General features: G+C 39.9%; 1 protein-coding gene across 2 annotated transcripts in view; it reads left to right on the forward strand.

Moving 5' to 3' along the window:
- Nucleotides 1-14,547, forward strand: part of mapk8ip1b (mitogen-activated protein kinase 8 interacting protein 1b) — a 44,495-nt gene that overhangs the window by 6,046 nt on the left and 23,902 nt on the right. Inside the window, exons 1-2 of one of the 2 annotated variants that reach the window (XM_085460398.1) lie at nucleotides 5,193-5,474; nucleotides 11,491-11,602. In XM_085460398.1, the coding sequence (XP_085316524.1) occupies nucleotides 5,212-5,474; nucleotides 11,491-11,602 (375 nt within the window). In that variant the 5' untranslated portion in view covers nucleotides 5,193-5,211. Of the gene's footprint in view, nucleotides 1-5,192; nucleotides 5,475-11,490; nucleotides 11,603-14,547 lie in introns of those variants that run through there. The other variant, XM_085460407.1, reaches the window with a different exon arrangement.

The raw sequence follows: 14,547 nt of genomic DNA on the forward strand, positions 1-14,547 counted from the left end.
ACAAAAGTGTTTGAGTCATTTATCCATTGACCCTCTTTCTCTACTTTCACCTTTTCATTTGCAGCTTTAATGTTGGTTGATTTGAATTTCACCTGTAGTAGGAGCTAGTGGACAGTAATTGCCCTGCTTGCTGTTCCCAGTGGATGATCATTTACTGCTGTGTCTCATTTCTGCTAACAATGCATGTTTGACTTGACAGCACTCCGTTCTGTTTATACAGTACAGGACCCTCTCTCGCTCTTCTTTTTCTGTCACTCTCTCTCTCTTTAAAAGCAAGTACAGCACAAGTAAAACCTAATTTAGGAGTTACAGTTATATTTAGAGAAAGATAAGTTGCTAACGTTCCCTTAGTTTTTCTAAAAGATCCCTGCTTCGCTTGTGACATCTGGTTTCACCAAGATGGTGAAAGAATTATGACAAGGTGTCTGTTTTACCTATGGTAGGTCTTGATGCATTTTCAATCATCCAGGAAAGAAAACCTCCAAAAGTTGATTCTTTTCATCTGGACGTAGCATTTGGGAGAAACGTTTCAGCACTCATCCAAGTGACTTCTTGAGTCTCAGCTGACTGCAGGTTTCCCCAATCTTATAAACAGTACATTCGCATAATGACTGAAACCAGCCCACTGAGGAACAATGGGCTGGGAGGTCAGTTCCTTAATCTTAATTATGCAAATTCTCATGACCATTGATCAACAACCACTGACCAAAACCCACTGATCAAAGACCACTGATCAATGGCCATGAGTACCATTCACAGAGAGTTGGGGAATGGCTGCAATCACAGCATTGTAAGATGGCGAAAGATGTACCCTTAGGCCCCCTCCTCGATTCAGAGATGGTCTTTCCCTTTTCACATAAATGGCCTCCTTGACGCCGCGCTCAAATCAGCGTTCCTCCCTGTCCAGGATGTGAACATCCTCATCCTTGAAAGAGTGTCCACTGGACTGTAGGTGTAAATAGACTGCAGAGTCCTGGCCTGACGAGGTAGCTCTTCTGTGTTGTGTCATCCGCTTCACCAGAGGTTGTTTGGTTTCCCCGATGTATAAATCCTGGCAATTCTCCTGGCACTTAACAGCATACACTATGTTACTCTGTTTGTGTCGGGGGACCCGATCCTTGGGGTGGACCAGTTTTTGGCGCAGCGTGTTTTGGGGTTTAAAAGCCACAGTGACCCGGTGTTTAGAAAAAATGCGTCTCAACTGCTCAGATACTCCTGACACCTATGGGATCACTACAGGTTTTCGCTTGGGCAGCGGTTGTCCTTCTCTCCTGGATCGGCTGGAGCTTTCTTTAGATGCCTTTCCAGCTTTGACAAAAGTCCAGCTGGGATAACCACATTTACTCAGGGCCTTCTTGATGTGCTGTTCTTCTGCCTCCCTGGCCGCTGTGTCAGTGGGGATGGTGTTCGATCTGTGTTGTAGCGTCCTGATGACACCCAGTTTGTGCTCCAGTGGATGATGAGACTCAAACCTTAGATACTGATCTGTATGTGTAGGTTTACGGTACACGTCAGCTTTTAGATGTCCCCCATTACTGATGGAAATCTCACAGTCTAAGAAGGCTAACCTGCCACTTTTCATATCCTCCCTGGTGAATTTGATGTGTCAGTCCACTGAGTTAATGTGATCCGTGAATTGTGGTACGTCCTGAGATTTAATTTTCACCCAGGTGTCATCCACATATCTGAACCAATGGCTTGGTGGTGTTCCAGGGTAGGATAGCAAAGCCCTCTTTTCAACTTCTTCCATGTACAAATTGGCCACGATGGGTGAAACTGGGGAGCCCATGGCACACCCATGTTTCTGCCTGTAGAACTGACCCTTGTATGTGAAGTAGGTGGAATGAAGACACAGTTCCAAAAGCAAACACACTTGGTCGATGCTGAGAGTGGTCCTGTTGCTGAGGTTGGTGTCATCCTGTAATCTCTTACAGACTACCTCCAACACTTCCGTGACTGGGATGCACGTGAAGAGAGATGTAACGTCTTGCAAGACCATGGTTTCATCTGCCTCCATAATGACATCTCTCACCTTCTCAACAAAATCCAGGGTGTTCTGGATGTGGTGTTCAGAGCTGTCCACCAGCGGGTTGAGGATCGAAACCAGAAACCTGGAGATGTTATAGGTGACCGAGTTGATCATGCAGACAATCAGTCTTAAAGGTGCATTAAGGCATTTATATATACCTGGCAGTTCTTTCATCCATCCAATCATTTCAAATTTAGAGACACCTCTTTGGTTTCAAAAAACCAAAGTGGAAACAACTATATGCATATTTTATCTACAGTCCATGCAAACTGGTATTATGATCTACAGCTGTGTGTTAAAATGAAGTTTTCAGCCACACGGCTAATGAGAATATGATTGCATATACATTTACTGAGGCTATTTCTTAGCTTCAATTTACAGACATTCTGCTTACAGCAAAACAATGGGGGGTTTTTTAAGGAAAGAAAAACAATTGTAAAATTGTGAAAGCTTGGCCAGTTTAGTAATGAAGTAATCTTTTAATTTTTGCGCAATGAATGTCAGGTAATTCTCACCCTGTGTCCTTTACATTTATGCACTGACCTGCACTTTTTACCATCCTATTATGCTTGCATTAGCAATATCAAAAGGGTTTCACAGCAGCGACAGTGGTGGGATAACATCAAGTGGGAAGCTATAAAAGACTGTGAAAAGCAGACTGTAGATTTATTCTCGACTAGAGAAATGCTACATCCCTAGAACATGAGAGGTAAACGGGCACCCTGGAAAATAAGGGAATGGAACTTTGTAACGTGTCTTTAACATGGTAAAACCATATTGGAACTCATTGTGATTTCCTAACCTAAATGCTCACAACTGAAAATAAAACTGAAACGCTAGTGAGAGCGAATTTTAAGAACTTCCTTGTCAAAAGTTGGGATGTCCAAAATGGGAATGCCCCTACATGTTTTCAGAAAAAATGTTCCAGTTGGTGAAAACAAATAAACAGTAGTACAGGGAGTGCAGAATTATTAGGCAAGTTGTATTTTTGAAGAATAATTTTATTATTGAACAACAACCATGTTCTCAATGAACCCAAAAAACTCATTAATATCAAAGCTGAATGTTTTTGGAAGTAGTTTTTAGTTTGTTTTTAGTTTTAGCTATTTTAGGGGGATATCTGTGTGTGCAGGTGACTATTACTGTGCATAATTATTAGGCAACTTAACAAAAAACAAATATATACCCATTTCAATCATTTATTTTCACCAGTGAAACCAATATAACATCTCCACATTCACAAATATACATTTCTGACATTCAAAAACAAAACAAAAACAAATCAGCGACCAATATAGGCACCTTTCTTTGCAAGGACACTCAAAAGCCTGCCATCCATGGATTCTGTCAGTGTTTTGATCTGTTCACCATCAACATTGCGTGCAGCAGCAACCACAGCCTCCCAGACACTGTTCAGAGAGGTGTACTGTTTTCCCTCCTTGTAAATCTCACATTTGATGATGGACCACAGGTTCTCAATGGGGTTCAGATCAGGTGAACAAGTTGGCCATGTCATTAGTTTTTCTTCTTTTATACCCTTTCTTGCCAGCCACGCTGTGGAGTACTTGGACGCGTGTGATGGATCATTGTCCTGCATGAAAATCATGTTTTTCTTGAAGGATGCAGACTTCTTCCTGTACCACTGCTTGAAGAAGGTGTCTTCCAGAAACTGGCAGTAGGACTGGGAGTTGAGCTTGACTCCATCCACAACCCGAAAAGGCCCCACAAGCTCATCTTTGATGATACCAGCCCAAACCAGTACTCCACCTCCACCTTGCTGGCGTCTGAGTCGGACTGGAGCTCTCTGCCCTTTACCAATCTAGCCACGGGCCCATCCATCTGGCCCATCAAGACTCACTCTCATTTCATCAGTCCATAAAACCTTAGAAAAATCAGTCTTGAGATATTTCTTGGCCCAGTCTTGACGTTTCAGCTTGTGTGTCTTGTTCAGTGGTGGTCGTCTTTCAGCCTTTCTTACCTTGGCCATGTCTCTGAGTATTGCACACCTTGTGCTTTTGGGCACTCCAGTGATGTTGCAGCTCTGAAATATGGCCAACCTGGTGGCAAGTGGCATCTTGGCAGCTGCACGCTTGACTTTTCTCAGTTCATGGGCAGTTATTTTGCGCCTTGGTTTTTCCACACGCTTCTTGCGACCCTGTTGACTATTTTGAATGAAACGCTTGATTGTTCGATGATCACGCTTCAGAAGCTTTGCAATTTTGAGACTGCTGCATCCCTCTGCAAGATATCTCACTATTTTTGACTTTTCTGAGCCTGTCAAGTCCTTCTTTTGACCCATTTTGCCAAAGGAAAGGATGTTGCCTAATAATTATGCACACCTGATATAGGGTGTTGATGTCATTAGACCACACCCCTTCTCATTACAGAGATGCACATCACCTAATATGCTTAATTGGTAGTAGGCTTTCGAGCCTATACAGCTTGGAGTAAGACAACATGCATGAAGAGGATGATGTGGACAAAATACTCATTTGCCTAATAATTCTGCACTCCCTGTATTGTTTAGTCAGAGGTTTTGTTGAAGTGAAATTTTAAAATTTTACTAATAACAGTATTATTATTTATGAAATAATACAGCAATACATCACACAACAACATCTTTTTTGCGTCAGAAATTTCACAGACATAAAGGAATGACGTCTTTTACGATAAGTGCTGCAGACTATCTGAATATACCGTGTGACTGTTTGGGCACCTGTCTACGTTTGCTTTATGGCCTGTCAGCCTTCTTATTTTGTCACTGTCGCCATGCTGCCAGATCTCAGCACTGAGTGCAGTAGTTTCATGAATGATGATAAGCTAGAATCTTCTTTTAAGAAGATGAATAGGGAAAAAGAGCGATGGAAAAGGGAAAATTAGAAGTCTTCTGTGATCAATGAGCCCCATGAATAATTGAGGGTGACCGTGTTTTACACAGATAGAGGAGAGAGAGAGAGCGAGAGAGGAGTGTCCTCCTGTGCTGATGTTTTTCCTGTTTGGACTTCCCGTGTTGTTAGATGATCTGCTAACACCAGCAGTTTCCAGCATTGGCATAGTAAATCTGAGTAAACATCAGAGAGAGGGAGAGAGAAAGAGGGTTATATAATACTACTGTTCTCTGGTGGCTTCAGCTCCTCTCTTTGGGGGGAAAAAAATCCTCCATCCATCTCGCTTCCCTCCCAATGAGCAGCAGCAGCAGCCGGGCTCTGAATCAGACGCCGCTTCCATCGACCCTGGACGAGCTGCTCCCCTTCTCCCTCTCCCCCAGCTCTCTTCCTACACTCGCTCCTCCCTCTCTGCCTCCCTCACTGCCTCTTTCACTTTCTAACCCTCTTGCTCCTTCTTCTCCTCCTCTCCTCTTGACTGTGGATGCCCTCCTCACTTACAGCATGGATTCGGGAGGGGAAGGAGGAGAGGGCTGGATGGAGGACCAGTGGGAGAAATGGTAGGACATCTGTCTTATTCTCTCTCTCTCTCTCTTGTTTTTTCTTTTTTCAGTTTATTGGCATGCAGCAACATGGCTGTGTGTGACCTTGCAAGTGTGTAACTGCTAATGTTTCTTCTTCTTGCTATTTGGCATCTCCTCGGTACAGCATGCCCTTGAAGGAGATCGCCTTTATATGACTGTGTGTACGTTTGTACCTAAACAAGAGAGGTAGAACGTGCAGCGGAGGTTGCTGCCTTATGATGACCAAAAATAGGACCATAGAGGCAATCACATGTTATCCTGCTGCATGTGTATTACAGTGGAACTGCCGGTGTAGGAGAAGCACTGTGTAGACGGATTGTTGTCTTCAGAGTTTGTTTTCATGCAGCTGATGATGGAGAAGAGGGTGATTGTACTTGGATCTGTTGAATTGGACGGGACGGTCCTGATTGTGCTCCTGTCCTTGCAGGAGGGCGAAGCTAATGAATGACAGAGAGCATGCAGCCTCATAATTCCTAGTGGTAGTGTAAACGTGAGTAAGGAAGGGAAAAGAGTATAGTTGGAGCTGCTGTGATGACTAAATACTGGGCTGAAAGGTAGAATAGCACGATCAGAGCAACACAACACAGAAACACATGTGATCATAGCATTTAAGAGAAGTATTATGTGGGGAGCATGGTTTTCCTGTTTTCACTGTAATAAAAGATATAGAAGCACTATTTATTTCTCATTGCTCTTTGTCAGGAGATTTAATTCCATTCTGCATATTTTTCTTATCTCTTTCTATTAACAGAAGTCGTCTTCTCACTGCTGTGTGACCTTCCTTTATGATAAACTGCAAAATGTCTTTTTATCACAGAGATTATATCAAATTCAGATCAACATAAAAAAGAGTTAAAAGGAAAATACCCGTATTTGACCTTGTTTGCCATTTGTGAATTTGCAAGCAAGCCTTAGATAAATGTAGTTCTATCAGGGTTATATTGGGTTGTTTCTTATATACATACATATATAGAGATATTTATATATTACTGAGCTGGCCAAGCACATCATGGCCTGAGCGTGAGGTCATTCTGCCCTTCATTAACACAAGCAGAGAGACAGGCCGAGGAGACACAAACATGGCAGCAAGCTGCCCTGTCACCACCTGCTGTTACAATAATGCTGCAGTTTGTCCCACATCCTTAGCGATATAAAACTGAAACATCCGTCCTGCAGTGTTGTTACAATCTGAAGTTGTTTTACAACATGAGCTGATGGGACTTGTCTGCAGGGACCGTTTAAAAGCTGAACAGTTTAAAACCCACATCACTTAAAGCGAATAATCACATTAAATAATCTCAGCAGAAAGATAAAATGTGCTGAGAATGGGATCAAAATCACAGATCTGAGCAGGAAATGCTCAAATCAGCCAAGGAGAGGTGAACTTAAGTTTTTTTTGACATGTTGTAGAGAGAAATTTATGTTTTGAGACATATTAGTCAATTTTCAATCCTTGAATGTGTTCTTTTTTATTACAGAACTACTTTTGAATTGTTCTTTCTAAACTTTGCCAAAATTGTTAAAAATTGAAAATATGAAGCCTTTAGTTTCCAAGTCGAATCCCGAGTCCCGTCCTATGTGAGATGTTGCTGAATTTATTTGGTTTTCTCTGCTGTGTCATGGTGATGATGTTGATGTTGGCCGGTTGTTACTACATCTTGACCCTATTTGCCATGTTTCACTTTCAGTAATGATGACACAGTAAATGTGTCACAGGAATCTCTGACCTGGACAGCCCAAGCAGTCTGCTGAGTCAGCCTGCATTGATCGCTGGTAAGGTTGTAAGTGTAGCGAGATGATGAGTATACATAGTGCAGGAATATAATCCCAAGGGAATTCCATTTGTTTTCAGTTGTATTTATTCATTGCCAAACCACAACAACAGTTGCCTCAAGGCAAAGCTAGCAAAGGTGCATCGAGTGTTTGCAGACATATGTTGAAAGGTCGATAGAGCTGGACTGTGTCAGTGGGCTGGGGGTCAAAACCTTACCATTACATACTGATTAAGATCAATCCAAACACTGTATACTTTTGTGGCACTATGGAACAATGACAGTCTTCTTACCACATCAAGTACTGCCTAGATAATCTGGTCCAGCAAACTTCCTGTTGATCAGTGTACACATTTAAATAGAATTCAATCTATTAATATTACAATTTTCAAAAATACAAATTCAATTTCAGGAAGGTGAATTTTAAATTCAGTTGTTACTGTTTAAAAAAATATTGTATTTGAGTATAAAAATTGTATAAAAGTATAAAAGTATAAAAATTGTATCTGACTTTATGTCCTCTACAAGAGTTTGTGTTGTTTTATCTTCAAATATCCAACAAAAACATGTATCGCTAATTCATAACGAAGAAAGCTTTGTAACTATCCCCACTAGTGAAGACTGTGTCATTTCCACAGCTTTCCCCCCGAGGTCTGCAGCGCTGTTGAAAAGGCTCTGGAGTAGCCCATACTGGAGGTTTCTGCATAAACGCGTAAACCTGTGACACAAAAAACCTGTGACCGAACTCAGACACACACAGACTGTTTTCCTTCCTGGTGATGAAGGAAAATGGTGGGCTGGCATGTAAAAGGGCATTTATTCTTCCAGGACCTGAAGCTCAGTAAAGCATCACTCCAACAGCCAAACCCATCTGTTGTCTGATTGGATTGTCAAATTTGTAATTGACATGACATTGACCAATCAGCTGAAAGGAAGAAAAATCAGGTCAAAATTTGTACTTCTAAGTTGAAATCCACACGCAGCCAGGAAACCTGAGTGCAGAGGTTTACACGTAGTTTTTTGCTTTGTATCTGTAACCAGATCTTAACAAAACATTTTGTAACTCGTGTAAATCTTTTTTACACACACACAAATTCTCATCTGTAGATGCACAAACACAAAACTTTCAGATATTTTGGTTTACCATGTTACAAAACTCAGTACACAAATATGCATTTGATTTACACATACAAAATATTTATGACCACAATTTGAGCCCATAAATGGACAGCTGCTGATTGGATTGTGTGAAACTGGCAGCTGTTTCTACTGCTTATCCCATTTATAATGCTTAGGCAAAAAATACATGATTCATAATAATTTATTCTACTACCTAATAAAATTCTTTAGCAAAATTTCCACTGAACTGAAAACTTAACATTGATGAAGGGAGGATTTATTGGAGAACTGTTGTATTATCGTCTTAGCTTTAGCTGAGTGTACCTAATCAACTGTTAAATGAGTGCATTTGCAACTCCAATTTTAGAAAAGTTGGGATGCTGTTTTGATCACAAGCACCCATTACTGATTCTTTGAATCTTTTCATGATGTTACTGTATATACTGTAGATGATGAGATATTCAAAGTTGTGACAATTTTATACTGAGTAACAAATTGTTGCAGAATTTATATCTGGAGTTTTTTTGCAGATTGGGGAACCTGTGTCCTTCTTTGCTTGTGAGACTCTACCGCCACAAGATTTATTATTTTTTTATATATATACCCAATCATGTTACTCACCTGTTGCCAGATGTTTTGTTTTACTACCACATAGTTTTACAGGTTTTTGTTTCCCCTGTCTCAACTTTTGTGATACTTGTTGCTGCCATCAAATTCAAAAAGTTATCTGTTTTCTACTTTGAAGAAAATATGTGGGATTATAAGATTTGCAAATAATTGCATTCCGTTTTTATTTAACTGCGATGTGACCCGTGCAGCCCATCTTATCTGAGAACTGTTCGACCCTTCACCCTGTGAACCTCGACGTGTGACAATGTAATTTGCTTTGTGGTATAGAGTCTGTTGGGATTTCTCTTTGGCTGCAGACAAAGAGGTTTATTTTTTAAATTATTTCTTTTTCCCACCTCCCTCCATGACTCTCTCCATCTTCACACTTTTCTCACTGTTGACTTAATTGTTATGGACTCAGTCCCTCTCACTTATAACTCTGTAGACTCACCGTTTCATAATATCCCTTGAAAAGCCCGGATTACTGCTCAAAACTTGCAATTTAAACCAGTTAAAATGTTGTTTTTTGATAGCTTTGGTCAGAGGGCATATTCAGTCTGGTATTTGATAACTTTTCCTCAGTTGTAGTTTAATAATATATGCAAACCTGTGGTGAAATAGCCCAGGGTTACAGGTTGTCTTGGACAGGTTGTCAACCTGTTGCAGGACTAACATTATTAACATTTTGTATTTGCCCCTGTACACCACCACAGGGTGCTTCAAACCAAACAATTAAGATGTGATTAAAGTTCAGAATTTTGGCTTTAATTGAGTGGGTTTCCAAAAGTACTGCATTAACTGTTGAGGAATTATTGCCAGTTTTCTACACACTCCCCCAAGTGCTCAAACGTAATTGGACAAACTAACAAGCTAACATTATTTCATCATTTTAAATTTAGGTATTTTTACCTATAGGTTAGTCAGAATAAAATCATTAACCTATGATATATAGGTTTTAGTGTCAGAAAAAGATTTAAGGATAATGATGATGTAAATCAATATTTCCTCACCACAAATTGCCTAAAAATGAAAATACCAGTACAAGTAGTTTTATTTAAGGTCATCTAAGTTACTCACATACACTGTGTATAGCTGTGTTGTAAAAAGTTTTTTATTTTACATGTATTCCTTTTTTTTTTTTTTACTTTCCCATTGTCTTCTTTTCTTTTGTTCACTTTGTTCTGTCCTTCCTTCAGTCTGTATCTCCCACCTCCTTCAGGGCTTCATTATGGAGGTAACAGATGCTTTTTCTCAGGCTATTTAACTTTCTATTCCCATCCTCTGACATGTGATGGCTAAAGACTGTAATAGCTGTATGTACACTCACGCTAGCAGTCAGAAATGACATTACCATGATGCATCAGTGGGGGGATGGTAGCTGCACAGGTTTACAAGGTTTATTTGACGGCTTGCTCCCATGCTCTGTCGTCTTTGTCTTGCATCTCAAATAACATTTTGCTCTGACTCAGTCTGTTATGCCCGGAGGCTGCAGGGTAAAGGGACAACATGCAGCCATAATTGCAGATGGGGAAAACTGAACCATTGTTTACTGGATGTTAATTGAATCCTGCCACAGACAGCAGGACCGTACATTTCCCTTTCTGCTGCAGGAGCATTCAAGACGTTTGTACTTCTCTGCAAAACACAAGTTCACTTTTCTTAGTTTCCTATTCTGCATTTTTGCCAGCGGTGGCTTTATGTGACAGTGAATCCAACGAGTAATCCAAAGGTAATGCTACAAGTGGTGTAAGGCATTACCTTCTTTAAATAAGTAGCATGATACATTATAATGAATTATGTGTAATACATTACTTTCCTTGAATAATCACCCTATAGCTCATTGTCACTGACAAAGTATGAGAAGGAGAAGAAAAAGAGTTATGCTGTGTGTATTAATTTTAGTCCCACTTGTGATGAATGAAGTGTAGTGGTGCCAAAAGAAAATCACTTTTACAAACAGCAGATGGAGATATTCACAAAATAAAACAGGCCGATAAAATCCTGGATGCTCATTGTTTTCTGCTCTAAACGAGCAGGTAGTGCTTGATTTAGATCTGCCTGAAATCAGTGCTTGAAACATTTAGTAAGTGCTTTAATACTAAATATAAATCCTTTAGAGGTCTGAGTGAAGTGTATAAAACTATGTGGTATAAGAGTCAAACGCCATGTTTCCATTTGTTAGGAACAGTACTATGACACAAAACAATAGCTTTAGATCTGTTTATCTCTTATAAGTATTAATGTAGATGCCTATGCTTGTTATATTTTGGTCATTTATAGCGACCTATATTCAAATTGTCATTGGACTGAGCATAGGAGATACAAATAACTGGGTCAACAAGAGATTCTGAGATGTACTATGGCTTGAGGATTATATATATATATATATATATATATATATATATATATTTTTTTTTTTTTTAAATATATATGACTCATCTATGCGCTATCCTCTTCTTGTCCCTCTCACCCTAATCTACCCTTTCACTCAGGTTGACCCATGACATCAGCCTTGATGAATTTGAGGACGACGACCTCTCCGAAATCACAGAGATCACAGATGAGTGTGGGATGAGCCTCAATTGCAATGGCCCAGATATAAAGGTAGGATGGCCCCATGAAGAGCTGCTTCTTGGCAGATGTCTTGTCATAGCTGCAGATGTAGTGTTCATCTTCAAGTTATTCTTTATCAGCTGCTGGTGAAAAAAATAATCAGCAGCTCTGAATGAGAGCTGCAGTATACTAGAGGATCCGCTGAGTTATGTAAAGCTGGGTTGGAGGTTCAAATTGTTTGTGTATGCTATTTGTCATTTATAGAAAGCATTCGTGAGTCCTCCTGCAAAGATTATGACATTATTTTTGTGGTGGGACTTTGGGAACTTTCTGAGTGTCTTGGGAAGCTTTTAAGTTACATCAGATGGTCGTCCACTTGAAAAGGCCGCTGACAAACAAGGTCAAAATGATCGTACACCAAAGCCTTTTAACTTTATCTAACAAAGTTTTAAAAAAAAAATTATATCGTATTGTACGTTCCACTCATGCATAACCTCCAGTGTTATTCGTCAAACTCATCATGCGATCCTTCAAAAATTGGGCTTGCCTCCTTTCGGTGACACTCTGTCAAAGTTTGAGTACAGCTAAGGGTCAGTCTCTCCTCTCTGTAGTGTTTTGTAATGAACAGCTGCTGCATTCAGCTTCCTGCCAGCAGAGAACAGGAGCCCGAGGCAGACAGGCCTGACAGACGGTGTCGGAGGCGCTCGCTGAAAGAACTTTGAATGTGATCGCATGCGATTGCCCCGATCCATCCTGGGCATCTAAATAATTCACTCTGAGCTTTTTACTGTTTGTTGAAATCCACCAAGAGTTTTTTTTTGGGAGTTTTTATTTTTGTTTTGTTTTTAAGAATAGAAATGAGGGGGTCACTAACAGAACTGAGTAAGGAATATATACATGTAACTATAAGAGAAATAGTAGTGGAGTGGTGCTGAAGGAGAAAATAAATAGAGTTAAATTTGTTATTCTGTCAGATCATCATCTTCTATTTAACTCTACTGCTGTAACCAAGGCAACTAGAGGGCGAGAGGCTTTTCACAGGGCATTTGTGTGAGTAAATAAGATTCTATCTTTCTTTTCCTTTTTCATTATTTCTGTGAGTTATATTTTATCATTTTAGTGAGGCAGTGACTTGACTGATGGGACAAAAATGACTCTAATAATGCAGAGTGGTGGGAATATTTTGGGGTTTTAAAAGCCAGTACTCTTTCACACAGTACTCTTTTTTTCTTGTCTTGCTATCCTGGGAGCTAATTATAGCTCACATTGCTGAATGTGAGCACTTTTTGCTGGAAGTGTCTATGTGTGTGAAGACAGATGACTCATCTCCTTGAAGAGCCTCGCAGAATCCAAAATGGCCCCATGGATGGCAAAAAAGACAAATCTCACAGCGCAGCCAACAACAAATCTCACGTGTTGTCACTCTCAGGAAGCGCAAACAAACTGTTTTGCTGCTGGAAGAGACAGCTCACTGGTCCTAGTAATGTCACTCCCCTCCATTTGGAAATCTCGTGTCCTTTGGTCTAATTTACCATATACCTGCAGTTCATTGCAGTTGGCGGGATTTTGCTGTGCTACAGCAATTCAGTTGGGTTGACGTCTGGACTTGGACTGGGCCATACGTTTTCAGTCTTTCTATTGTAGATTTGCTTCTGTTGTTGTGATCACTGTCCGGTTGCATGTGCCAGTGTTGGCCAAGCCTTAGCAAAGTACAGTCATTCATTTCTCTGCCATGGTGTTATAATTGATATGGGGTGATTAGGGTTTGTTTATTTTTCTCCAAATGTTATATTGTCCATTATGGCCAAGCATCTTCACTTTTGGACATCTAAGCATGTTTGTTTTAGAGCAAAGCATTTGGCATACATACATCATTTTACATATCTAGTCTAAGAAGATTAACTTTCTTTTGGAGCAAGGAACTGGTCGAAACTTGCAATTTAAAGTTAAGGCTGTTAAGGTTCTATAAGAATCAGGAGATTGTGATCCGCTCGCACTGCTTCTTGTTTATCTCCTCAGTATGTCAACCAGTGATTAGGGGGCAAAATAATTGCACTGTTGTTTTATTTAAGAAAAAAAGAAAGAAGGACAGAAATGCAATCCCCTTATTGTGCAATATTCTTCTAATGACAGTACAGATCCTGTAGGAGACCATTTAGGCTAAAAATTTAGATGTTACTCAAAAGTTAAGGTATAGTTAGTGTGTAGATCGCATATAGTATATTGTTCTTGTTCTAAGATCATTTTAGCAGCTATATGTTGAAGGAGAAAAATTGCAAAATGTCCAATTTAACAATTTCTTGGCGATCTTATGGATAGATAACAGCTACAACAGTCACACGCTTGGAATTGAGTCCAGCGCTTAGTGAATTGTGTATTTAACAATGCTGGTTTCCCGAGCTGTACAGTACATAACCGGACAGAGTCGTATAATCTTTTGTGGTAGTCAGTAACAAGATGTGTTGATTTTCTGAGTGTTTTCTATATCTTGCAATGACTCACCAGTGAGGATGCAGTTTGCTTTTTAGATGGTGTTGAACCTTACACTGAAGGTACCTAGCAGAATAAAGGAAATTGTTGTTTTTGTCACCAGCATGAAATCGTGACAGACACCAGACAAAGGGAGGTTGTAGTAATAAAAAGAAAGATGTCACAGTGTTTATTTTTTAACCACTGCTATTTTCATTGAGGTTTTTAAACCACTACACCCACCCCACAGTTGTACACAGCTTGATTCTTTCAGTTCATGTTTTTTGTTCTATATTTGTCTTGAGCCCAACTTCAATCCCATCACTTAAGACTAAAGGAAGCTGTTTTTAGGAAACAACCTCTGATGACAAATAACAAATGTAGCCACTGGCTAACAAACATTTTTCGTTAAGAGTTGGCAGAGAACAAGTTACACATAACAGAAGAGATTTACCAAGTGGCGAAGAAGTCATTTATTGAAGTAGTTGATTGCTTAGTTTTCAACTAATTTTCCCATTTATAAGTTA

This window comes from Copadichromis virginalis, linkage group LG1 (genome assembly GCF_057382275.1).
Source record: "Copadichromis virginalis isolate Kocher_CV1m ecotype Utaka linkage group LG1, C_Virginalis_male_GT1.1, whole genome shotgun sequence".
Lineage (NCBI taxonomy): Eukaryota > Metazoa > Chordata > Actinopteri > Cichliformes > Cichlidae > Copadichromis > Copadichromis virginalis.